A 25827-nucleotide genomic window follows, 5' to 3' on the forward strand; every position below is an offset into this window, starting at 1 on the left:
TTACATGCTATTCGAATGATGCCAACCGATTACCACAGCGCCGCGTCCTTGTCGAAACGCACAAGCTCTTTGCCTGCATCTTCAACATCCTTCCTCGCCTTCATGCGCATGTAAAAAATCGGACAATCCTTGGATGCGCAGATAACTTCACAGTGAACACTGCCCTGGCATCGCTGGCATTGGGTCCAAAGACGTGAGAAGCGGACCTCGAGCTCACTGACTTTGCCTAGCGTCTTTGTGTAGAGCTCGGCGATACGAGGTCGGCAGTTCTCACAAACGGCGCCGTCCTTCTCATGCGCAGCGGTAAGTGGCTTCTTGCATCCCATGCATGTTGATGTCTTCTTGGCGAACTTCATCAAACCACCCATGGTGGGTGCCGCAACGGTGATGGAACGTGTGTGATCACCAGTGAGCAACGAGGCTGCTTTCTTCTCGCCTAAGATAGGCTCGAAAATTCTGCCCAGTGGCTTCGCCAGTTGGTTGTCCAGGTAGTAACGCGTGTCGATGGGCAAGTTGTTTTCGAGGACAAAGAGGGGATCCTCAGACTTCTCGAAATTCTTCGCACCGGTGGCGGCTCGGATCATGACGTAGGCGACACGGTCACCTAGAGCAGGCGCTGAACCGGCGTCGCGCTTCTTCATGCGTTCGGCAAGCTCGACGTGTGCTTGTTTGTTGGCGTAACCACCTGTTCCGTCCTTGTTCTCTTGCTTGGTAAGGGCTTTGGTGATGACAAGGTTAGACATGTCCACCTTGTTCTGCAACAGATCCGCAATAGTCTCCTTGACGAATCTATTCAATGTTAGTAGATGAAGTTGCGGAGATGGCGGAATGACTTACTCTTGGGCACCTTCTGGGTCCTGGTCGATCAAGAGCATGCGCAACGAAGTTTCGATGACAGTCTGGACCAGGCGGCAATTATCACGGCGGACCGTCTCAATACCCTTCGTGTCCATCTTGTCCCACTTGTGCGGATTCGTCCAGTAGAGACCAGCGTAACGCTTCTTGTTGATGAGCAGGTAGGGGAAGTAGACCTTCTCGAACTCCAGCTTGATTGGCTTGACGAACTTCGAAGAGACATAGTCTGCAGCTTCCTCACCCAGCTTCATCGCCTCGGCTAGTTCGGACGTACCAAACTTCACCATGACGGAATCTGTGTCACCGTAGATGACCTCTGCGTCGTGTGTGTATCCGTTCGCGATGTTGTACTTTGCCTCGACTTCTGCCTTGGTCCTTTCAATCATTTGTCGACCGAAACTTGTTGTACTACTGGCGATGGCAAGACACGGTAGCTTTCCGTTGGTGGCACCTGTCAGACCGTAGACCGAGTTGGCGCTGACCTTCAAGGCCAACTGACGACCGTTGAGCACAGCCTTCTTGAAAGGATCGGTCTCGATCGCCAACTCCTTCTTCGCCCTCTTACGCGCACCCAGCAATTCTTCCAGAATCTCGGTCAAGAGTCCCTTCCGAGTTTTCGCTGTGCAGAACATATCACCGTTTGGAGTGACAATGTAGTCTTCGTCTTTCTTCATCTTGAGTTTCTCTACCGTCTGCTTGTCGAGCCAGGTCGTGTAGCACAGGTTGTGGGCCTGCATGATACTGGGGTATAGCGATGCGAAATCGAGGGTCGCAACAGGTTCCTTGTAGTAGCCGCGCTTGGGTTCAATAACGGTCGCACCTTCGTACTGGTCACTGCTGTCGCCTTGGTTCGGGAGGTCCGGAACGATGAGTTGATGGTCGAGGGCTTTACGGAAGAGCTGGCTAATGAAGCGAACTTGTTGTCCACGGGCCAGAAGGTAATTGAAAGGCACACCTGTAACCCTAGCCATTTCCGTGTAGTTGACCAGACACATGAGCTTGTCGAGCAATCGCTGCGGTAGATAGGCATCCTTCAAACAGTATACAGCCAATCGTCGCCGGGAGTTGGAATCGCCGTTGAACAGCTCTGTGATCATGCTGTGGTGTACATCCTCCTTCTGCTCTTTCAAGAAGTGAGCGCACACCGAGTTGAGCGTGTAACTACGCAGTTGGTGGTCTCGCTGAATGAGCTGTAACAGGTCAAGCTGGAGACGACCGTTGGTGTTGGTAGTCTTCGTGTCTCGGTTTCCTAATTGTTTACTTGAGAAATTCGAGCTCTCTACCTTGGACTGTACTGTCTTTAGACGGGACCAATACGGGAACTTCTGTAGCTTGAGATGTTTTGCGCGGTCGAGCAGATACGGAAAGTCGAAGTTGTTGATGTTGTAGCCGATGATGACGTCTGGGTCGACCTCTTCTACGAAGTCTCGCCACTTCATCAGCATCTCGCCCTCATCTTGGAATGACAAGACCTGTGTCGCAACGATCGGGCTGACTGTATCGAGACAGAAGACGTTTCTGACGAAGGGTTTTGGTTCTCCATATCTTGTAACGACGTTTGCGATTTGGATGACGGGATCGACGTTCGCCTCTGGGAAGACACCTTTGCGGCCAGCGCACTCGATATCGAAGGAGAGGATGCGAAGGGGGGCGAGTTTGGCCCATTCACCTTCGGATTGATGAGCGATTAGATCGCTGTAGTGTAGCTGTGCCTCGATTTGGCAGTTGGAGTGTCGGTCGCGGGGGCTGATCATTCTGTATTTGCCTGCTGGAACTTCGACCCAGCACATACCGGCGACCTTGGTGTCGATCATAAAGCGCAGTACGTAGGCGATGTTGTCGAATGTGAGGATGCCGTCCTCTCTGGCCGGCCAGAGTCGCTTGTAATTGGCATTGCCCTTTTGCACCATCATCCGCACGCGATTGATCATTTTCGGATCAGTCACTGTAATCTTGAGGTATGGGCTCTTCTGATTGCCCTGAAAGCGCAGGATGTTCTCTCTCATGCACATTTGTACCGACGCGATGACAGCTGAGTGTTGGTTGAAGTTCTTCTGGCATTCGCTCTCGAGGAAGACCTTGAACGGTTCGCAGTCTTCTTTGTGGAAGTTGAGGGGCGCGGCGACGTAAAAGTAATGTTGGAAGCCAGTGACGTGGATGAGGACGGAGTGGCCAGTCTATGATATACGGTCAGTCAAAGTCGATATATACCATGTGCACGCTTCTCACCTCTGTGACACCAAAGAGCTTGACGGTTGTTTTCCCGCCATTTAACACGCCCTCTTCAGCCTCGATCTGTTGGAAGACAAGGTTTTGCGTCATCTCATTGAAGTCCTCGGGCAAGGCAGGCCGCCGCCATTGCTGGTCCTTCTCTGTGTTGTCCTTCTTCAGCGTCTCCATGTCCTGCGTCATCTTCTCCAGCGTCTCCTCGAACTGGCTCGGGCCCACCTGGCTCGAGTTGAAGGAGCCATTGACCGTCTTGGTTGGCGGTCTACTCTTGTCATTGCCATTCTGGAGCTTCAGCTTCTTGGACGAGTGGGGCGACGGCTGCACGTTGGTGCGTGTGCTGGATGTTTCGGCGAGGGCGCGCTTCGCCGGCGCTCTTGTGACGGCTCCTGGCATCTTGAGGATGTGGCCGACAGATACAACACCCAAGCGCGTGATAAGGGAGGGTTGGTGGGTGTGTGTTTGTTGTTGGTGGAGTAGATGGAAGGCGCCCAGGGAGAACGCGAAAGCGTGTCGCAGGCGCGAGCGCGTCATCCCTGCTAATTGATTTGCGCCACGCTAGCCGTCGCCTGCCATCCGCGCTCCCATCCCAACCCTCTCCGCGCCCTTTGCATCACCACCCACACGCGTCAACGTCCAGAGTTCCTCAGTGAGGCCATCTCAAGAGTTGCATTCAAATCACCTCGCTAGCTCGTCTCTAGATATTACCTGCAGCCTTGTCACCATGTCGTTCACGCCTACAGCCTCATAAAGCCTTATAGTGAACTTGCGTTATAACGCTTTTTCCTTTAAACTCTGACACTCGTCTTCTTCTTCAGGATGCGATACCACATTGGGATGCTATGCCAAGAACTAGGCATCAGCAGAGTTGTCCTCGAGACTTGTAGGCGATGGCGTTTTATGGGTCTTTAGTCATTCGATCCTACTAACCTCATACATAAATTCCCCGTCTCCCCCGACATACTCCCCGTAAGGTACATTTACACCCATACCACTTCTGTTTACTTTCAATATGGCCGCGAATAACGACGTCATTGTTTCTCCTTGCGAGACGGAACGAGACTTTAGGCAAGCGCAGCATTGTCTTTCCGAAGCCTTCGGTCACCAAGCAAAAGATGCCCTATGGCGACTGATGACACCTGGCTGGGACACGGAGGAAGGGCAGGCGAAGCAAGCCCAGATCCTGATGAAGAGATGGCAGTCCATCACCACCAACAAAGACGGACAACCCAATGCCCTCTATCTCAAGGCTACCGTACCCGATCCAGATAACCAGGGCGAAAGACGAGTTGCTGGAATAGCCATTTGGAAGCAGCTTTCGTTCGTGAAAGGCTATGGCGACCCGTTCTACGGCGACATGGAGGAAGCTCTCACTGATTACGACGACCAGAAACGGCGGTTTGCAACGCAAATGTTCAACTCACTGTGGAAACGACGTATTGCATACATGCGAGAGGTCGAGAAATCAGGCCGCAATCCACCCGCCATCTTTACATTGGACTGTTGTGCTGTTGATCCAGCATACCAGCGTCGCGGCATTGCTGCCAAGCTGGTGGAGGTCGGCCTTGAGGAGGCAAAGAAGAGGGGCAACTTGGAGTGCACAACAGAGGGAAGCACTATGGGAAGGCCCGTCTACAGGAGACTGGGGTTTAAGGATGAGGGTACGGGAGATATTCCGTGGGAGGTGGATGCGGAGTTCGAGACCTGGGACAAGCCGCCGAACGTCTTCTTGAGGACATGGGCTTGATCGGCCGCAGTTCCACTGACCATCTAAACTCGTCCCGAATGCAGTACGTAACAAAACGTTTCGACATATCAAAGTGACACATATTCATCGCGGCCATCTCCGTCAACGGCTCCATCGCTTCTTGCCGCTTGGGGAAGGTGGGATGTTGGACGCCCGGTAGTGGGGCAGTTCAAGCTACCCCACCAGGGTCAAAACATCCACGATACGTTTGGCCCATCAGTTCAAACTGCTTGAAAGATCTTTGGCTTCTCTTTCACTCCCAAAAACGCGTTTGAAGCCTCAACGCACCATCACAACACCTTCACTCATACGTTGACGCGTAAAACGCGTCCCCATCAGCCAGCATGACGATCGTCGACGTACACACCCATGTTTACCCTCCCAAATACATGGAGCTACTACGCTCACGAACCACCGTACCATACGTTCGAACATTCCCCGATGCACCAGACTCAGCACGTCTCATCATCCTTCCCGGAGAAGATGACCCTTCGACACCCTCAACCTCCCGCGGCCGCCCAATTGGCTCCGAATACTACGAGATTAAAGAAAAGATAGCCTTTATGGACCTGCACAAGATTGACAAATCCGTCATCTCGTTAGCAAACCCTTGGCTAGACTTCCTTCCCGCAGAGGAAGCTGGCGAAGCGGCGAAGAAGATCAACGACGATGTCAATGACCAATGCTCGCAGTATCCCGGTCGATTGTACTTCTTCGGCACCCTCCCACTCTCAGCCTCACCCGAAGTCATAACCGCCGAGATCGAGAGACTAAGCACGCTCAAGTACGCACGCGGTGTCATCATGGGAACCTCAGGCCTTGGGCAAGGTCTAGACGATGAGAACCTCGATCCTGTATACGCAGCATTGGAGAAGCACCAACAACTCATCTTCCTCCACCCGCACTACGGTCTACCTACGTCCGTGTATGGACCGCGAGCGAGCGAATACGGACACGTCCTACCATTAGCACTCGGCTTCCCCTTGGAGACAACCATTGCGGTGACGAGGATGCTGTTGAGCGGCGTTTGGGATCGGTTCACAAAGCTCAGCGTACTATTGGCACACTCGGGAGGCACACTACCGTTCCTCGCAGGCCGTATCGAGTCGTGCATCTTGCACGATGGTCACCTGAAGAAGCATGGCAAGACGCAGAACAGGAGGGATGTATGGGATATCTTGAAGACAAACATCTACCTGGATGCTGTCATTTACTCGGAAGTGGGACTGAAAGCCGCTCTCGATGCATCTGGGTCTGATCGGTTATTGTTTGGTAAGCATCACTACACGGACTTATGATACTAGGAGCTAATACTAGCAGGCACTGATCATCCATTCTTCCCACCGCTCGAGGAAGAAGCAAAGGAGTGGCACAGTGTAAACGCAAACTATGGAGCTATCTCGAAAGCCTTTTCGACGGATGACAAGAAAGCGAAGGATGTTCTTGGTGGAAACGCAGTGCGGATATTACGGTTGGACTGATGACAGCACTTATTCATGCAATGATATCTGGATCTCCATGTCGTGTTTGTCTACTATACGTTCCCATTTCTATTCCCATGTTTTAAGCGTCTGACGCCCTTGCTCATCGCACTGAGGTCTCCGTGGATGCTGTGGCCCCCTGGGCCTTCATGGCCTCTTTTCCTCCTACATTGTATCAACGCTGCCATGTTCGTGAACTCTCGGATAGGCCTGGCACCCACAAGATACTTCCAGGCCGCAGAGTAGGTAGCGAAGCGCTCATGTAGACCCTTAGTGGCATGCACATGGTAGATACGGTGCTGCGTTGTGTATATGTTCTTCCAATCTCTATGAAACACATGGCTTTGTATCGCATGTGGAAGGAATGAAGGAGGAATGATGGCATAAGACTAACACAAGCTACACTCAAGCTACCTTTACATCGCCCTTGCCATCCGCAGCCTCCACCAACTCATCAAATATCTGCTTCATCCACTTCTCCTCACTCTTGATCGTCGCACTGACCACCCTAATAACATACAGTCCACCCACAACCGTGCTTGTCAGGAAGAAATCGCCCTTACTATTAATCTTCTCGTAAACCTCCTTCGTCTTCTGATTGACCATCTCCTTGTACTGCGCCTCAGCATCAGTATGGAAGTCATTCTGCAGTGCCTCGTGCGACGGGTCAGCCTGATTCGCCGCCTTCGCCGTACCCGACGCCATGTTCGGCTTGACCTGGAATGTGACGAGTCCAAACGCCGGTTCAGTAGTTACACTGAACAAGTCCGGTTTCGATAGCAGGAGCTCATGGAAGTACTCTCCCAACTTGATGTGCTTCCTGATGAACTGCCTCAGACCGTTAACCCCATAACTCCTCAACACAAACCAAACCTTTAAACTCCTGAATCGCCGGCCGAGAGGAATCTGCCAATCCCTGTAGTCCGTAACAAGTCCTTGTTCGGAATGAGGGTTGCGCAGGTAACTTGGCGTAATACTATACGTATCCATCAAATCCCTCCTCTTCTTCACAAAAAACGCCGAGCAATCAAAGTTGACCAACAACCACTTGTGCAGATTGAAGTTGAACGAGTCAAACGCTGCAATCGGCTTGCACAAATGCTGATACTCTGGACACACGAGCGCAGAGCCCGCATACGCGGCATCGACATGAATCCACAGGTCAGGAAACTCTTTCGCGAGCGCCGCAATACCTTCCAAGTCGTCGGTAGCGCACGTCCCCGTGCTACCAATCGTGACGGTGAAGTAGAACGGTTCCAGCCCCTTCGCGCGGCACTCTTCGATGGTCTTACGCAACGCAGATGCCGTGACGCTGTAGTTTGATTCCTTGGATGCGGGTACACTGCGGTATCTGGTTCCTGCGATAACAGCCGCTTTCTGCGTACTCGAATGCGCGTGTTCGGAACCCAGCGCAACGAGCTTACCCCGGATATCGGCTGCTTTGTCCATTCTTTCTTCGCCTTCAGGCATGTCGCCTAGTTTACGGCGGATGAGGCGTTCGCGCGCGGCAACAAGCGCTGTTAGTACGACTTCACTGGCGGTACCTTGGATGATGCCTCCGCCCTCGCCGTCACTGAGGAAGTCGTTCGGCAGTGCGATGAGCTTGGCGATCCAGTCCATAACAACGGTTTCAAGCTCTGTAATCGCGGGCGAGCAGATCCAGTTGAATGCTGCGGCGTTGAAGGCTCCGCTGTACATGTCGCCTATCATGGCTTCGAAGGACGAATTGCACGGGAAGAAGGCCATAAATTTGGGACTTTGCCAGTGGGTTAGGCCTGGCATGATGACGCGGTCGATGTCTGCTTGGATCGTCTCCCATGCTTCGCCTTCTTCGGGCGTGGAGGCGGGGAGTAGCGGGCGCAGGTAGCCTGGTTTGACGGAGGGGAGCACGGGGCGTTCCTCGAGGGTGTCGTAGTAGGTTGCGACTTGAGAGTAGGTCAGTTTGCACTTCTGTTAGACTATTTTGAGAGCACATACTCTCGTCAATGGCTCCTTTGGCCGCTTCACGAAATTGTGAAGAATCCATGGCGGGGTAGTGTTATGAGAAGCAATGTGTGCAAGAAGGCAGGAGGAGGGCAAGTTACCTCTCCAGACAATGTTTTATAAGTGTGGACAAGTGTCTTACGATACGTGGGTATATATTCAATGCTGGCGCCAACGGTCACGTTGCGCTAGTTTCAACGCAGATGTCCGATGTCGCTAATTCCGCGCTAATTGCCTTCTTTGGCAGAGTACAATTTTGGGCGGAATTGATGCGAACGCTTGTATGACCGCGTAGGGCGTAGGGCGCGAATTTCTTAACAAATTGTAGCTATACGGGACCCGAGTTGGCGGCAATTCCGTGCAGCAAGAAGCCGAAGTGCCGTAGAAGAAGGCTGTCATCTGTCGAATGGACCGAGGCGCAAACGTGGCGATCGCATCGGAGCAGACAGGAGTGGTTGACAATTCGGGAATGACGCCAGGAAAAAACCTCGAGAGATGCATATCAATCATTGATAACGGGTATACCTATACGCCTCGCTATGATTACAATCCACTGAACACCAGAACGACTTTTGCATCTCATTAGTATCGCTTGGCCACCTCAACACCAATATTCTCATCCGCGTTTGCAAAGCCACGCGCCCTAGGCGTGGACTTGCCTGCCACGTCCTGAGGAGCCTCGCCCTTGTACTCCCATCCTCCATCCTGGGAGAAGAAGTCGACCTCGTCGATGATGTCCCAGACGACGTCCTCGGCAATCTGCTCCTTGTATCGCTCGCCAATAGCCCGCAGTTTACGGCCATCTGGAATCTGCTGCTCGGTTGTATCACCGTCGACCATCTGAGTATCCCTTTCGCGCTGCTGTACCATCTCTTCGGGCGGACACCAGAAGTCGGGACCGAAATTGACCTGGGCGACACCACCATTGAACAGTGAAATAGCTGGTAGATATCCTACCATGCCATCGTCGAAGCCTGTTCGCGCGCCAGCTTTGATAGCTTCGACTGATGGTATACTCGCTGGAGGAAGGAAGGCAAGCAGATTCTCGAAAGCGATGCCAACCTCCTCACCGTTCTTGTAGACTTTGATATGCGAGTGTGGTAGCGATCGTACGCTGACGTCTTCGTGATTCGGCGAGGGGTGTATCTTGGGCACCGGACCGCGGTCGTGATAGGCCTCCACCATCTTTGTGACTTGGTAGTCGAGCTGTTCGAAGTAGAAGTTGCCTTTGTAGGGTACGGGTATGCGATCGCGGATGATGTCGATGGGGCGGTCGAATGGGTCTTGGTTGCTGACGGTGTCGAAACCATCTCCTAGATCGACGGCCGGGTTGTAGATGCCTTCAACGACCTTGCGATGCATTGAGAGAGAAGGCAATTGAATCTCAAGCCCAATCACATCGCCTTCCTGAACATGCTGATCTATAACATATTCAACAGGCATTGGCTTGCCATGCGGGGGCCTGGCCTTCATGTGCTTGCTCTTTGCGTTCTTGGGGAGCGGCTTGAAGATCTTGGAGGCGCGCGATCGATGTTGCGCCTCGAAGCGCGCGTCGGTGATGCCGTAGCTGTAGCCGTCGAAGCCCACGGGTCCGTCCAACGGCGCTTCTCTCCTTGCCCAACCCATTCTCACGTGGGGACCCGGTTTCGTCTCTCCCGTCTTAGGGTCGATAGGATCCTTTGGGCCGTCTTTGGGTATGCCTCTTAGCACCTTGACCTCATAGTATATCCTGCCCTCTCTCGCGACTACGTTCCCGCGTCCCATGCGCCAGCCCTTCTCCTGCGATACAATCGTCGCGCTGTTGTCGAAGTGGAACCATCTGTCGCAGTCTTCGTGGCTCATCCGCGGTCCATACGGCCTAGAGTCGCTCTGTCTGTAGTATTGCTTGTGACGGAAGAGCGGGTCGGCAACGCAGTGGGTGTACTTGTAGCCCTTCTTGTTCCAGGCGATATCGTGTGGCTTCTTCAGCTCGGTAACGCCATCAGGCGCGTACATGGGGTTCGGCTCATGTGACACCAGCGTGCTGTCTTTTGGCGCTTCATAGTCGGACGGTCTGGGCTCGGGGATGGAATATCGCATGGGTGAGTCGGCTGAGGGACGCTCTTTCTTGCTAGACTTTGCGCTCGGAGTGGCCTGGCGCGTCGACGCTGAAGCTTCGCGTTTCTTGATCGTCTCGCGCTTCTCTCTCTGCTCGCGCGCGGGAGCTTTCGGTCTGGCACGCGCTGCCGCATCGGGATTGGGATTGAGCGGAGACGAGACAGCGGGCGCATTGTCTCCTTCGAGTGGCCGCCGCATTGGAGGCACGAGTGTGGGTGTATTCGAACGCGAAGGGGGATGTGAGTCGGCCATTTTGAGGGTGGATGTAGCTGGAGTGGAAAGCGCGACAGCTGCTTGTAGCTATGTTGGAAGGCACGACCCTGGACATGCAAGTTGCGGCGCTAGGCAGACCCCACCAAAATTTATCCCGTTCTCGAACTTTTACTACTCACTGCCGCCAACTCTGACAAACGTCTGTAATACACCCACGACCCTACTAAAACTTCAGAAAAAGACATTGCGCCTCTTCTGATCCTCCGCTCGCGACCACATACCCACCATGCCGAAAGCACCCAAATCGCCTGGTGTGCGCGACCAGCGACACAACCCTCTAGCCGAAGAATATGCGCCCTCCGACCCGTGGAAGAACAAGGCGCCGAAGCGTCAAAAGCGAAACAAGAGCGACAAGGAAGACGACGAGCAGAAATATGTAGACTCCAAGAGCTCGCGCAAAATCTTGGAAATTGGAAGAGAGTTAGAGGAGGAGGATGCGAGGGAGAACAAGGTCCGGAGACCGCAAGAAGCCAACCCAGCCTTCGACTTCGAGACACGCATGGGCGAGGATGATATGCCAGGGGAGGACTTGATCCAAGGCGAAGACGATGACGAAGCATGGGGCGAGGACGACGAGGAGGTTGAAGAAGTTGAGATCGATGCGAACGACCTGGCGGCGTGGAACAAGTTCATACCAACAGACGACAACCCCATCGTATGGCCTGGCGAGGAAGCGCAACAGTCAGGTCCCGGCACAGATCTCGCAGCGCTCATCCTGGAGAAGATCGCTGCGCATGAAGCCGGAGGCGAAGTACAGCAACCAGAGATTCAAGGCGGTGGTGCTCCAGAAGACGCAATCGAACTACCGGCAAAGGTCGTCGAAGGTACAACATCCTCACTGCAAAATCTCGTAACTCTACTAAGTCTGCACAGTATACTCAAAGATTGGATTAATTCTCAGCCGCTACAAGAGCGGCAAGCTGCCCAAGCCCTTCAAGATCCTGCCCACGATCCCCGCCTGGGAAACGCTCGTCGCCATCACACGTCCTGACGACTGGACACCCAACGCGACCTTCGCTGCGACCCGAATCTTCATCTCCAGAGACCCGCGAACAGCGCAGACCTTCCTCAACACCATACTGCTACCTTTGGTACAACAGAACATCCGGGAGACACACAAGCTGAACGTGCATCTGTACAATGCGCTAAAGAAGGCGCTCTACAAGCCCAGCGCCTTCTTCAAGGGTGTGGTTTTCCCCATGCTCACGGATGTCACCTGCACACAGCGCGACGCCACGATCGTGGCATCCGTTGTAGCCAAGGTCTCCGTGCCCGTCCTACACTCCGCAGCCGCCCTCCACCGTCTGTGTGAAATCGCCGCCGAGCAAATGTCATCCGACCCCGACGCCGCTGGCCCCTGCAACATCTTCATCAAGACCCTTCTCGAAAAGAAGTACGCCCTACCCTTCAAGGTCATCGACGCGCTCGTCTTTCACTTCCTGCGCTTCCGCGGTGTAGGTGCCAGCAGTGCCGATGCCATGGACACGGAGTCTGTAGCAGGCGACCTCGGCAACACGGGCAAATTGCCCGTCATCTGGCATCAGTGCTTGCTGGCCTTTGCGCAAAGATATAGGAACGACATCACCGAAGACCAAAGAGAGGCGCTACTCGACTTGCTGCTCACAAGGGGTCACAGGAGCATTAGCGCAGAGGTACGAAGGGAGCTGCTTCAAGGAAGAGGACGGGGTGTCATGATCGAGCCGCCGGCTGTAGGCATCGATGGCGATGACACGATGATGATGGCTGTTGATGCATGAGCCTGGGAACAGCCAGTCCAGACGTTATGATGATGAGCATTTTATCGGCGTTGTTAGACAGGAACATTTGCATTATGTTTCTTGGGAGTTCAATTGATACTGAATATACCCAGATTTACACTTAACCTGCAATGTCCCCATGTGTCCTTCCCTTCACTCACTCTTCACCTCAGCTTTTCCCTTGTAGAAAGCAACATACCCCTTGATCTTGTTCATGCTTTCCAACGGCTCCGGGTAGTACCACGCTGCATCTTTCACTTCCGTCTTGTTGGCTGTGACGGTGTAGTAGCTTGCGTCTCCCTTATATGGGCAGTGCGTCTTAGTTGAAGTTGGGCTGAAGTGGTTGGACTTGATAGTGTCGGGTGGGAACTGGCATGGATCAGATGGATTGAAGGGGCTTATGATGGACAAGAAAGGAGAAGGATTGGTTACGTAGATGTTTCCGTCGACGACTTCGTAGGAGTCGGTCTCGGCTACTAGGATGCCGTTTACGGTTGCGGTTGCGTGAGGCATGGTTTACGTAGATTTCAGTGTTTGGATACAGGAATGGTATTAGATTCACGGGTAGTTTATGAACACTGGAAAGTTTGGAGAAATGAACATCGTTGTACTGTTGTGTAGTGGACTACCAGGTGAGGGGGATGTCTATCGATAAGCAAGTGGGCGGGGTGAATGCATGTCATCATCACTCCAAGTTTGTTTCTTGTAGATTGAGCTTACTGTTCGCGATCCAGAACCACATTCTTTCGGTCCCGAGCTACATACTGACGAGATGTTTTGTTACAGAATGTAGTGACGGTCTAATGTCGTTGCATGCTTAGAAAGGCGCAGTGTTCAGCAAGGCCGGTAAAACCGATTAGCGAAATCGATTAGAGCATCAGCTAAGTGCATACGATGCATATGTGTAACGGAGTACTAGATTCTCAAGATAGATTTAGTGAAGCCTCATGCTGGCTGAGTAGCTTCTGCCAAGTCCACAAGCAGCCTAGGTAGCACTCAACATCTCGTGGGGCAGGAACGGATGGTCACATCTAACGTTGAGACATCAAATGTCGAGACACGAATTTAGATATGCCTCGTTTCACGTCCTGCCGGATCCTATATTTGAGTCATCCATAGGATGCACTGGTGGCGCGTGTCGTTTCGGGCGATGTAGGATGATGACTATTTACCACAACCCTGGGCAGGCGGGTCCGCAAAACCAGGAATCCCGTCGGTCTACGAGTCCAGTATGCAGGTCGCTGAGGCTCAGGGACATGCGGCTCGGCTAAAAGGCACTTGAAGCCACCATGTGTGCCTCCGCGGTACCGGACGCGGGTGCTCACTGCAAAAGTGCATGCCCATGGCTGGCCACCGGAGTCGGTGCCGAGCCGAGGAATGGCGAGGCCATGACTTGTTGAGCTGAGCAATGGGGGCGAAAGGGTTTGGGAATGCAATGAGGCATTTTGCACTCTATGTGATGATGTGTATGACTGGATGTGGAGGTGAAGGTTTGGGTGCAGCCACAAGAGCATCAGCACAATCCCAACGAGAGCGTGGGAGTAGCGGGTGATCGGCCTCGAGAACTAATGGTAGCTGTCCTGGCGCTCGAAACAATTCGCGTGTGGGCGCGGGCAGGGCAGGGCGGGCTTTAATTGGAACAAGGCTTATCTTTCGGCGCAGAAGCAAAGACCCCTGCGAGGCGTCTTGGTAGGGTGGGTGTTCGTCATCGCTAAGAAAAAGTTGACTCCCGCGCACCGACGAGACACCCTCACCCTCCCTTCGCTCGCCTCCCTACCACCCGCACCCAGCCATTGACTCCGTGAAGCTCTCCCGCAGCTTCCACCATTGCAATGGCACCCACCATAAGGCCGCTCGCCGCTGCCAATGTGCTCTCGCAGGTTCAGCTGGCTGGACGCAGGACCTTCACCACCCAGCGCCCGTCGCTTATCGCCAACAGAGCACGCTGGACGCCCCGACCCACGCAGTACCAGATTGCCCTCCGCCAGTCTGTCCGCCAGCAGTCGAGCAGCGCGCCCAAGCCCAAGGCCAAGCGGTTCCGCCTCCTGCGCTGGACCTGGCGCCTCACGTACCTCTCCGCCATCGCCGGTCTGGGATACGTCGGATACGGCATCTACGAGACTCGCAACCCCGCCGACCAGCCGCCGCCTGACCCAAGCAAGAAGACGCTCGTCGTCCTCGGTGAGTAGCGACGGATGACGCAGCACGCATAGCATGCATCTGACACGCGACAGGTACCGGCTGGGGCTCCGTCTCCCTGCTGAAGAAGCTCGACACTGAAAACTACAATGTCATCGTCGTCTCCCCGCGCAACTACTTCCTCTTCACACCCCTCCTGCCCTCATGCACCGTCGGCACCATTGAGCACCGCTCCATCATGGAGCCCATCCGCAACTTCTTGCGCCACAAGAAGGCCCAGGTCAAATACTACGAAGCCGAGGCCACCAAGATCGACTACGAGAAGAAGGTCGTCTACATCAGCGACGACTCCGACATCAAGGGCGACGTCTCCCAGACCGAGGTGCCCTTTGACATGCTCGTCGTTGGTGTTGGTGCTGAGAACGCCACTTTCGGTGCGTCATCCGCCCATTCTCACCCGAACTCAGCTAACATGGAACAGGTATCCCCGGTGTTAAGGAAAACGGTCTCTTCCTGAAGGAGGTCGGCGACGCCCAGCGCATCCGAAACCGCATCATGGACTGCTGCGAGACTGCTACCTTCAAGGACCAGTCCGACGAGGAGAAGAAGCGCCTGCTACACATGGTCGTTGTCGGAGGTGGACCTACCGGTGTCGAGTTTGCCGGTGAACTCCAGGACTTCTTCCACTCTGATCTGAAGAAGTGGCTTCCCGAGATCCAGGATAACTTCCACGTCACCCTCGTCGAGGCCCTCCCCAACGTCCTTCCCATGTTCTCCAAGCAGCTCATCGACTACACCGAGAAGACCTTCAAGGAGGAGACCATCACCATTCGCACAAAGACCATGGTCAAGAACGTCACACCCAAGTTCATCGAGGCTGAGTCGACTGGCCCCGACGGCAAGAAGCAGCTCGAGAAGATCCCCTACGGTCTCCTCGTCTGGGCCACCGGTAACGCTCTCCGACCCATCGTCAAGGACCTCATCAACCAGATCCCCGCACAGAAGGACTCCCGCCGTGGTCTCGCCGTAAACGAGTACCTCGTTGTCAAGGGTACCGAGAACGTCTGGGCTGTCGGTGACTGCGCTGTTGCCAACTACGCCCCCACCGCCCAGGTCGCTGCTCAGGAGGGTGCTTTCCTCGCCCGCATGTTCAACAACATGGCCAAGACCTCCGAGATTGAGGGTGAGCTTGCTGAGCTCTCCGTCGCTCAGGAGACAGCACCCGGCAAGGAGGCCCGTGACAAGGTCTTCGGCGAGATCAAGGCTCTGCAGCAGAGGCTGAGGAGGATCAAATCCATCGGTCCCTTCGAGTACTCTCACCAGGGTTCGCTCGCCTACATTGGTTCCGAGAAGGCCGTTGCCGACATCTCGTGGTTCTCCGGCAACATCGCTTCCGGCGGTACCATCACCTACATCTTCTGGCGCTCCGCCTACCTCAGCATGTGCTTCAGCACCCGCAACAGGATATTGGTCATGCTCGACTGGGCCAAGGCCAAGTGCTTCGGTCGCGATGTCTCGCGTGTCTAAACGCCTTTTCCTCCAAATGGCGTTACTCCCTCCCCATCCTTTTCTAGAGATTCCCTAAAAGTTCGACTTCCTGAAGGGCAAGCGCTTATCCACGGCGTTGCCTATGTACACCACACACACACACCTCCCGGCTTCTTCTGTACGATTACTCGTCACGTTTTGTATAAGGGTGTGATACCTCGCAGCAGTAGGGCGGCTCTTCGGGTTTTCGGTCTGGTCACATGTTCTTGTTGCTAGTCGAGCTCGGCGTTTTGGTGCTTTTTTCCCTTTTGCCAGAGTCAGAGGCGGGTTAGACTTGGTTGCTTTCTTTGGACAATCGTAGATAGATAGGAACCCTTTATGAAACAGCGGAAGATCAACTGCAGTATTACTACGTTACAACTATTGTTCTCTACCATCTCTCTGCACACTGGCTTCGTGTTGGGCCGTTGATTGTTTTGCCAGTCAATTGAAGTAGAGTTGTTGTGGTAAGAATACTGATCATTTCGTAAACTAATATGTATAGGCTATAGGCCATGTTCCCAAAACGCCATTTGTAGATGCAAAATGCCACGCACTCAAGAGCAGAATCAGCCCGTCATATCTACAGGCATCGTAAATGCAACGAATCTACTACCTAGGACTGCCCACAGCCCCATAACTCCTCGGACTCGCATGTCTGCTCGTCCCCAGAAGCGCCCTCGCCTCATCCAACGCGCTACCCCTACCCTTGATAGGAATGCTCTTGCTCGAACTACTTCCAGCCGTACTCGCCGGACTCGTATCCCTCGGAGAATCCATCGGCGTATTCGCACGGCTCACATTCGGCGTAGCAGCTACACTGACAGCAGGAGCCCAGCCCCTCATCCACCCGCTCACACGGCGCCAATGCATACTCCTGCGCACCAGCTTACCGTGGTCGTCAACGGTGATGATGACTTCGTCGTCGCGGGGCGTCGGTGATCGGCCCCGGGGTGTGGCGTCGCCGAAATGCCAGAATTGTAGACCGACTGCTGCGTCCATGAGGAGCACGCCTGCTGCGCCGAGGAAGAAGGGTGCGGCGCGTAGGACCCAGTCTTCTCTTACGCTGCCTTGGGGGTCGACCCAGCCGGAGCCTTCGCCTGGCGCGTAGTCGTACCATGCGCAAGGGTTTGTGAGGAGGGAAGTCGAGTAGAAGAGGTTGCCGAAGAAGGCGGCCGCGAAGAGTGTGGGAGACAGACCGGCTGTCGATTTGCGGACCTGGTTCATGTAAAGTTGTGGGAGGCGCGATCCAAGGTATAGGAACGTGCTCATCCATGAGAAGACTTTACCGGCGGTTTCCGAGGCACTGGGCGAGCTGGTCGCGGTAGTTGTGTACGCGGAGAGGCTGCGAGCTCGGGCGAGACCTGGCGCGAAAGGACTTATCGGCGTAGCGGTAGTAGGGTTGGCGAGTACTGCGATCATGAGAGTGATGTATAGGACGGTCTTGGGGGAGGGCATAGGTGAGCTCGAGGCTGCTATCCGCACCTTGGGGTTGGGTGATGCGCCTGACGGAGATGTACTTTGCCATGATTCTTTCGTAGGCAGGGGCGAGCGCGCAAAGTTGGGTATCCTAAAGGTTTCCTTCGCGTTCGAGCGCGGTACGTCTTTGGCCGCGCTATCCTGTTTAACGCTCTTCGCGTCGCTTGAATTTTGCGGTGACTTTGGCGGGCTAGACGCGTTGTTCGTACCGCCTATGCTCATCCCATCCAGAACCTGATGCATGGCAGAGCCCCCGGCGCCAGAGCCGCTGCCAGCTGAGCTGCTCCATCGGCCCCAGATTGGCCTCAGCGGCCTTCCATGGTGCAGCAGCTCGTACCATACCCACTGACCGCACAAGCAGCAGTCGACGAAGACGTAGTAGCCTGCGATAATGACTTGCCATGACGCCTGTCCGGTGAACAGACAGCCCAGCAGGTTCGTCAAATCACCCAGGAGCCATTCTGTCAAGAAGAACGCGCTCAGCCCTGATGTTGACTTCAGCTTATGGTTCTTGTATATTTGTGGTAGCTGTGCGAACAGCCATGATATGATGCTGCACGTGCCGAGCAATGTCGAGACGAGCGCGAGGTTCGTAGGTACGCAGGTGTGGAATGCCGCCGACAAATGATAGAGGAACTCGTTCGCAGGTTCGCAGGTTGGTGGTAACGTGGGTTTGGCTATGTGTAGGGGGGATAGGTATGGAGGCATGGTGCCATAGGTCGAATTCGAGGGTTCGATGGGAAGGAACGACGCAGCTTTCTGGACAGCGACTGCCGTAGAGAGTCAACCGGAACTCCAATGCGCGTGGCACTGGATGCTTCTTGCTTCTTCCGCACGTCTCGGTAGCGCAGGCTGGGTGGTCAGGCGCTGATTCGGGCTCTTGGTACAGCCACAGAGGCGTAGATGCAACCTCGTATACGACGCACGCGTAACGTCGGTATCAGAATTGAAGTACAGGCCGAGCGACCGTCTTTCAAGAGATATGTATAAGTTGTCGCGTGAGAGTCGCTGTATCAAAGCTCGGCGCTGTGACGTCGTTGAACCGGTCAGTCGCTGATAAGACTCGGCGTGCAGAAATGGAGGTTATGACAGCCACGAGAAGCGCGGGATGTAGGCAATGGAAGAGGAAGAGTAGAAGAAAAGACACGAGACGTCAGAGCAGTGTGACAGAAGACATACAGCAGCTCACGGCCATCAACAGTCATCCACGCCAGCCAACCGCAGGCTCCCAAAAGGAAGCATCTCCACATGCTAGAGGATCCCCCGGCGGGCTCGCATGACCGATGCTAGGCCAAGCGGTATCCGTTGCGGCTAGGCCTGCCATGACGGGAGCAGTGTGACTTGGGCGGGTGGGATGCTATGAGTGATTGATAAGAGTTGCTTATCTCGAGGGCAAGGGCGCGCACGCGCATCATGCTAGCGCACATGTCTCCGAGCTGCTTGCCGCCGTTCGCGGGCCTTGGCGACGACCATCAGGCTGGCACGTCACGCGGAAGAGACACCGGCTGGATCCCGCAGCACCAATCTGCCATCGCCAGATCTACGCACATCACAGATCGAGCAACTTCAATATGGGGTCGGCCTATAGCGCGCCAGCTGCAATGACGATGCATGCCTATCTGCCCCTCCTCTCCGCCATCGGATGGGTCCGTCGCTTCGGCCTCCAAGCCTCAACTAATACACTGCACTAAGATCTGCCTCGAAACGTAACAGAAACCCACCATGAGTGAGGCTGGACTTGAGGCATCGTGGTGTCTCGAGCTTCTGGAACCTGCATATCGATAAGAGCGAACCAGATTGGAGTGTTACCGAGACCGCAGAGTGATACGAAGTTTAATTATCATTATAGGAAGTAATCAACGTGCACACCACTGAGATGTCCGCATCAAGGTAAGTATCGCGACCTGCAACCCCCAATATCTAAACCACGTCACCGCCATTCTCGACCCTGGCGTACCTTCCCTCCTTCTGCGCCTTCCACCTTGGACTGCGATCCGTCAGCACGACTCAGCATGCGACGGCCGAGTGAACCTACTAGAAGAAGTTCCTGAAAGCCACAATACCCGCTGTCATGGCCGCGTATCCGCCTAGCAGCCTCGACCAGTTGCCCTCTTGTCCGACAGTCAACGCAACGAGGTCGTATACCAAGCAGCCGCCGAAGATCCAGTCGCTCATGCTTGCCGCCGCGGCGAAACCAACACCGGTAGCCACCTGCACCAGCGAGCTGGGCTCTACACCTACAAAGTAGGCCGCGGATGTGTTGTGAAGGAGATCCAGTACACCGATACCCGCGAATGTCTTCGAGACAATGTGGGTGAGGAGGTTGGGTGTTGATCGCGTGTCGAGAGGCTCAAGCGCCGTGGCAATGTAACCGACTTGTGCCAGTGTGTTGATGATGACGAAAATGTTCGATGTCTCCAAGTTGTTCGAGTTCCAGAAGAACATCCAAGCTGTCGCATACGTTAGTATACATCCTACACCACCACGAGGTACTTCAATAATACGTACTTCCAATGCAAAAGTTGCCCAGACTGTATACCCAAGCAAACTTGTTCATCATCGCGCACTCTTGCGCATTACCATCTTGCTTCCATAGCTTCCACAACCAGACCAGCTGGAAGATTTGCTGTGGGAAGAAGAATGCGCCGATGAAGTATGGGTACGGGCTGAAAGCGGCAAGATTCCGGTTGTGGATATCCATCATGTTGGGCGACGAAAAGATGCCATATTGTTGCAGAGCAAAGTCGTAGATGAAGGATGCCGGCGCAAGGTAGCGCACGGTAGATTGTGTGTTGCCCATACTGGAGGCTGTGATGGAGTTCGAGGTTGTAGTGGGAATGCACGTAGGGTCACGTGTACGAATGCGATGCAGCGAGATGGGATTGTAGATGTAGGATGAGATTCAGCAAGAAGTCGTGGTATGCCATTGTCTTTGTACGGTCTCGCGTCGCGTCTGTCCTCAATCGAAGACGTCATCCCATAATACGCGATCTCAGGGTCCAGCTCCCGATGCAGCACGAACATCATCGCCATCATCGTGATGTCGGTACACGCCGGAACGCTTCGCGCCGACTGAGCCGCATGGACATTTCGTATTGTCTCGGCTTCGGAGTTCTCGTGCCAGAATCCCCGACAGTCGCAATGTTGTAAATTTGAAAGCTTCATTCTCTTACTCTGTTGTTATTTACCATACTCTAATCCATTTTGTTCGCTCAACATCCGCAGATAGTCCGTTCCATACGCATCCAGCCAGGACTTTTTATTCGTCGCGTACACGCGTTGCAGCTTTGGTGTTCTAGCTCTCCAATCGCCCTGGAAAAAGTCGTCTAGCAACGGTATCAATTCCTTCGGGCTCCAGAACTCGAGCAAATCATCGTCGACAAAGCACAGCTCCTCCAAACTCGATGGGATGACTTCCTCGATTCGGGGCCAAAGGGAAGCCTCACCGCCTAGTATCACGGCAGGCGAGACGTGGAGGGAGGAGAGAACGGGATAGTCCCGAAAATCGCAGTTTCCGCAAACGTCAACGGACCCCGGCGAATGCAGTTGACAGAAGAATCTCAAATGTTCCAAGGTGCTCTTAACACTGTTGAGGGCGGCGCTGAGCGACGCACAATCCACGGTGATGAACGCCTGATCGCGAACCCAGTATTCGTAGTCTAATCTCCTCAGAGCTGGTGTGCACGACAACAGTTTCGCGAGTGTGTCTGGATTTACTGAAGACTCGCCAAGTCTCAGTGTCGTCAACGTTGAGCAGACAGGTAGAGATGTTGCTTCCTGAATACCTGCATGTGCAGTCTCATCCATCAGGTTCATTTCGATCTTCTGGATGTCTGGGCACCAAAAGAAAGCCCAATGCCCCCTCCAATCCAGATGCGGGTGTAGATATCTGACCCGACTCCACCTGTCACTCGGTTGCTCCTCCTCAGGGATGTGCACATGGCCGAGATGAACGTTTCGAAGCTTGCGACATCCTAGAGCTTGTGACTCCGCATCACCAGAGGACAGCTTCCACAAGACCTCAGGGAGGTACACTACGTCGTCGCCGATGTGGAACCCTAGATCGAGTGATACAAGATTGGGACAAATCCACACGAGCAGCGCTAAGGTAGCATCCAGATCGTACATCAGGATGGCTTCATACCAAGAACAACCGCCGACTGCAAAAGGGTCTCCGCGTCCTCTATGGTGCCACTCCAGCCCTGCATCCCGTACGGCGTTCAGGGCCAGTCGCTGCTTCGCGTTCGTCCAAGTTGAGGCAACATCCGGGTGCAGTTTCGCCAAAGGCTCCCGTCTGCGTGGATTAACAAGTGACGAATACCAAAGATCCCCAAGCTCGGTACTCTGCAGTTTCAAAGCAGTAATCGATTGCGCGTATGCGGGATTCGCCAAGATCGTTTGCAAAAGAAGGTTGGGACGGAGAGCTTGTGGGATATCCACACCAGCAACAGTCAGTGGGCGAGTTGCTTGAATGACCTGCCATTCCATGTTGATGTTGCCGTATAGATGCGCTATGGTCTTTGCGTGCATGGCTTTGCAGGTGCGAGACAGGTTCAACACGTCTTGGGACGGAGGAAGATAGCTGAGTACGATTTCGAGAAGCTCCTGTGGAAGCTCGAACAGCGGAGATGCGCACTGCGGGAACGACATGTTGAGTTGTTGGTAGTGCTGGATGGGTCTGAACCAGGACCAGGCCGCAGTCTGAGTCAAAGGTGCACTCTGTTGTTTCTGAGACGAAATGGCGGTATGAGGAAGCTGCGCCTCACAAGCTCGGAGTTAAGCATCGAGGTATCCACTTTAACGCCGAGGTACGTGTCTTCCAACCTCGCAAGTCTGAGATTCCTATGTCTCTTTCACGACAACATCGCATCAACAGCATACGCAAAGGCAGCTTGTAAAACACCAGGGAGGATGTCAGATCACAATCAGGTTGTCAATCTCAATAGTTCGGTGCTTCGAATTCCTCACTATCTATCCAGCGACATCAGTCGACCTTGCAATCCGACCTAGTATGCTGCAATCCATCCCCAACACTACCGCATACATCAGGACCAATGATGAGGCCCGGCAAGCTTCAGTGAGCTTCCGGGGGACTGAAGATACTAACGGGCGCCCATGTAGCTGCTAAAAGGTATGTTAGCATATTGTTCAACATGTGCCTGGGGATATGTCTACCTCAAACCTGGTTCTGTCCTTCACGTGTCTTCCGTGTGGCGGCCTTGTTCTTCTTAGGTCGCCTCGTCAGGTCTCCACTCCAGAATGCAGGGCGGGCCTTCTTGCTCTCGACCTTCTCAGTTGATGCGACCTCGGACTGCGAAAGAGTACGCTTGTGGCCTCTCGGCTCGTCGTCGGCGGGAGCAGGATCAGCTTCAGGCGCGACGATAGTCTCATCCGATGGCTCGTCAGTGGGGGAAGCAGTCTCGGCCGCAGAGGTAACAATGGTTTCATCCGAGGGCTCGTCATTGGGAAAAGTAGTCTCGGCTGCAGGCTCAACAACGGCTCCACTCCATGGCTGGATGGTAAGCCCGGAAACGAAATACTGGTACTTGAGGTTGGCATTCTCTGCTTTGAGAACCTGGACCTGCGCCTGAGCTTCGATACAGGGGCCGTAATAGTCGTCGTAGTACTCAGGGGCCTCTTTCGGCTTGTCTTCGATATATTGGACGTTCGTGGCGTCCGAGTCGCCGGAGTCGATCTCTGCGATTTTCTCTTTCGCTTCCTCAAGATCTGCCTCCAACTCTTCGATCCGAAACTTGCGGGACTTGGACTTCTTGTGGTAATGCGCGATTGCCAGATCCTTGTCGGCCATCTTCTGGTTCTGGGCGGCAATTGTTCGATCTTTGGCGGCCATCCTCAATTTCATATCGGCGAGCTGCTGAACGAGATCTGCGACGGAAGACATCTTGATATGGGCTCGTTGCGGGCGGGCGAGTGGCTGCAGGAAAGTTGCTGATGTGCGTTGGGTGAGATACGTAGGCTTCGAAGATGAGGATAGTAGGAAAGAAGTGGATTTGTTTAAACAAATATGACTTTGAAAAGGTGAGTGCGTGGAATATAGTCAGTGCGTATTTTCGCGATAATTTGCGACGTCACTCAGGTAAACCAAACGGCCTTATCAGCGAATGATACGACGAGGTAGAGAGGAGCGGCCAATCAAACGCTCAAATACACCGACACCTGACCGTATGCTTTGCTGCCTACACCTCCAGGGCTCTATTGGCGCTACCGACACCGAAAAAGGCAATATTTCTACACGCGCCGCTCGACAAATAATCCATTTCTATTTGCTCAGCAACGATAAGCTCGATTTTGATGTGAGTGAGTCGTCATATATCGAGCAACCGCCGTCCGTGTCTTTCACTGACGTTTCCGTAACGGGCTAGATCTGCCAAGGAGCACACAAACTCTACAACCCCGCGCTTCATACTCTGTCACCACTACAGCCATCGCTATATTGTCTTCTCGTCTGAGTCTACATACTGCTCCACAAGCGCGACACGCCGTCTTCTAAGATCCACGATGTCTTCCACCGAGCCCGACAACACACATACCGACAGCGACGACGGTACAGATACCACAGCCCTTCCATTCTTCGGTCCGCCGACATTCAACGAGATTCGCGATCAGCTCAAAGCACAACTTTCAAAAAAAGGAAAGGATCATCTCGTCTTCGTTACCGATTCCGCCAAACTCGAACAAGACTGCCAAGCTGCGCTCGCCATCAACGCCGACCCCTCCACTCTCCGTCATCATGAGGAACTCAAGCAAGCGCACCGGGATCTTCACCAGCGATTCCTCAGAGAGTGGATCGAGCTTTTGGAACAAAGTTGCGACATGGACAGAGAGGCGACAGCTCGTGTAGCGGAGGAGAAAGCTGGTCTAGTGGAGGAGATACAGAAAGAGAAGGCTGTAAAGAAGGAGTGGATGGCAACAACAGAGGCAGCAAAGAAGAGGAAGGAGGAGAGAGCGAGAGTCAAGGAAGAAAAGGCAAGAGCCAAGGAGGAAAGGAAGAAAGCACGGCGCGAGGAGATAGCGATGATTGAGGAGCAAACAGCGAGATATTTGGAGCAGGCGAAAGAGGCAAAGAAGAAAACAGCAGTGTTTAAACGGGCGAAAGCTGTTCTGAGGGTTGAGTCGGAGGCCCAGAAGATCGAGCGCGATGTTCTAGAAGCCAGGGAAGCTAAGCAAAACGCGGAAATTAGGAGGATCAAGGCGGAAACAAGGATGATCAAGAATGAGCTCTTGGAGATCTACTTGTACAGGTGGATTGAAGACCTTGACTAGGCGATTTGCTTATCTGAACGTTGCCTAGTAGGGAACGAGTTGGCGACAAATGCTTCATTACAAAATACCGTAGCCATACGTATAGAACGGACCGATGATCGAAAAGATCATTCAATGAAATCGCATGAGAATTGTTATCGTCGCCGAACTCGACCAACTGAGGAAATGCATCGGAGTGAGACAAGTCAGTATCAGCCTATAAGGCAACCATCGGCCAATGCTTGTTCAGTGTGTTGTGACGTCTGCGTCCAGTGCCTTGGTGAAGTAGAGTAAGACGTCTAGTCTTGGCAGGTACGAAAGCTGGATAGTCTTGATTAGCGCATCACGGTACAAGCAGCAATTGTCTGAGTCCATCCGCACCAGGGGTGGCTAGAACTTTTGTCGCATACATACAATCGAATGTTGACAACTGGACTATCTCTGAGATCATGTATACTTCTACCTCAATGCCGCTTTCACATAATACCCCTCAAATTGTGGCCACTTCTAGTGTCCATGCTGACAGCTGACGTCTACAGGTAGCTGGAACGCAATACTATGCTATTTGAGACACCTATACTACAGTTCATCCTATATAGTCCACGGAGGTTGATCAATATTCATCCTCGTTCCTGACGACATCTCTTTGGCGCGGCGACAAAAGCAGAAGGATGGTAGTGTTTGAGGTAAACATCATCCAAATTGCCCAATGCATAGCTGGCTGACAACCTACCTATGAGATACATGGGCATGCCGCTAACGATACTGCAGCCCGGAAATCTCCTGTAGCATGACAGGCCTACTTGAGAGTTCACGAATATAGCAGCGTTGATCCAAAGTAGGCGGGAATTGGGCAGCATCGAGAAGTGTATGTTTACATTTGTGCTCTATCAAATTCATGGGTGGCTTCCATCTCACTCCTGATATCCTCGTGGCACTCCTTGCAGGACTAATAATGCAGAGGAACGCGAGTACTCGTACCACCACCACCACCACCACC

At 53.7% G+C, this 25827-nt stretch overlaps 11 protein-coding genes across 11 annotated transcripts; 5 read left to right on the top strand and 6 right to left on the bottom strand.

The window, feature by feature from the left end:
• Positions 1-29: 29 nt before the first annotated feature.
• Positions 30-3477, bottom strand: POL3 (DNA-directed DNA polymerase delta; the record flags this gene model as incomplete). The annotated part of the gene is made up of 3 exons (XM_049328582.1): positions 30-789; positions 838-3032; positions 3085-3477. 3 exons carry the CDS (start codon positions 3475-3477, stop codon positions 30-32), a joined length of 3348 nt encoding a protein of 1115 aa, XP_049193100.1.
• Positions 3478-4093: 616 nt separating this feature from the next.
• On the top strand, positions 4094-4828 carry J4E83_001629 (uncharacterized protein; the record flags this gene model as incomplete). The annotated part of the gene is made up of 1 exon (XM_049328583.1): positions 4094-4828. One exon carries the CDS (start codon positions 4094-4096, stop codon positions 4826-4828), a length of 735 nt encoding a protein of 244 aa, XP_049193101.1.
• Positions 4829-5217: 389 nt separating this feature from the next.
• J4E83_001630 (uncharacterized protein) lies at positions 5218-6309 on the top strand (the record flags this gene model as incomplete). Its single annotated transcript, XM_049328584.1, has 2 exons — positions 5218-6100; positions 6149-6309. The coding sequence occupies 2 exons, from the start codon at positions 5218-5220 to the stop codon at positions 6307-6309; spliced, it is 1044 nt and encodes a 347-aa protein (XP_049193102.1).
• A 405-nt stretch (positions 6310-6714) lies between these two features.
• Positions 6715-8335, bottom strand: J4E83_001631 (uncharacterized protein; the record flags this gene model as incomplete). Its single annotated transcript, XM_049328585.1, has 2 exons — positions 6715-8234; positions 8287-8335. The coding sequence occupies 2 exons, from the start codon at positions 8333-8335 to the stop codon at positions 6715-6717; spliced, it is 1569 nt and encodes a 522-aa protein (XP_049193103.1).
• A 539-nt stretch (positions 8336-8874) lies between these two features.
• On the bottom strand, positions 8875-10641 carry J4E83_001632 (uncharacterized protein; the record flags this gene model as incomplete). The annotated part of the gene is made up of 1 exon (XM_049328586.1): positions 8875-10641. The coding sequence occupies one exon, from the start codon at positions 10639-10641 to the stop codon at positions 8875-8877; it is 1767 nt and encodes a 588-aa protein (XP_049193104.1).
• A 247-nt stretch (positions 10642-10888) lies between these two features.
• Positions 10889-12419, top strand: J4E83_001633 (uncharacterized protein; the record flags this gene model as incomplete). The annotated part of the gene is made up of 2 exons (XM_049328587.1): positions 10889-11486; positions 11536-12419. 2 exons carry the CDS (start codon positions 10889-10891, stop codon positions 12417-12419), a joined length of 1482 nt encoding a protein of 493 aa, XP_049193105.1.
• A 153-nt stretch (positions 12420-12572) lies between these two features.
• Positions 12573-13161, bottom strand: J4E83_001634 (uncharacterized protein; the record flags this gene model as incomplete). The annotated part of the gene is made up of 2 exons (XM_049328588.1): positions 12573-12895; positions 13140-13161. The coding sequence occupies 2 exons, from the start codon at positions 13159-13161 to the stop codon at positions 12573-12575; spliced, it is 345 nt and encodes a 114-aa protein (XP_049193106.1).
• Positions 13162-14251: 1090 nt separating this feature from the next.
• On the top strand, positions 14252-16085 carry NDH2 (External alternative NADH-ubiquinone oxidoreductase mitochondrial; the record flags this gene model as incomplete). Its single annotated transcript, XM_049328589.1, has 3 exons — positions 14252-14600; positions 14654-14992; positions 15040-16085. 3 exons carry the CDS (start codon positions 14252-14254, stop codon positions 16083-16085), a joined length of 1734 nt encoding a protein of 577 aa, XP_049193107.1.
• Positions 16086-16697: 612 nt separating this feature from the next.
• Positions 16698-18272, bottom strand: J4E83_001636 (uncharacterized protein; the record flags this gene model as incomplete). The annotated part of the gene is made up of 1 exon (XM_049328590.1): positions 16698-18272. The coding sequence occupies one exon, from the start codon at positions 18270-18272 to the stop codon at positions 16698-16700; it is 1575 nt and encodes a 524-aa protein (XP_049193108.1).
• Positions 18273-22740: 4468 nt separating this feature from the next.
• J4E83_001637 (uncharacterized protein) lies at positions 22741-23466 on the bottom strand (the record flags this gene model as incomplete). Its single annotated transcript, XM_049328591.1, is given in 2 exon segments — positions 22741-23439; positions 23458-23466. The coding sequence occupies 2 exon segments, from the start codon at positions 23464-23466 to the stop codon at positions 22741-22743; spliced, it is 708 nt and encodes a 235-aa protein (XP_049193109.1).
• Positions 23467-24083: 617 nt separating this feature from the next.
• J4E83_001638 (uncharacterized protein) lies at positions 24084-24848 on the top strand (the record flags this gene model as incomplete). The annotated part of the gene is made up of 1 exon (XM_049328592.1): positions 24084-24848. The coding sequence occupies one exon, from the start codon at positions 24084-24086 to the stop codon at positions 24846-24848; it is 765 nt and encodes a 254-aa protein (XP_049193110.1).
• Between the last annotated feature and the right edge of the window lie 979 nt (positions 24849-25827).

Source organism: Alternaria metachromatica (assembly GCF_023757995.1).
Source record: "Alternaria metachromatica strain BMP 0045 chromosome Unknown scaffold_2, whole genome shotgun sequence".
Classification (NCBI taxonomy): Eukaryota; Fungi; Ascomycota; class Dothideomycetes; order Pleosporales; family Pleosporaceae; genus Alternaria; species Alternaria metachromatica.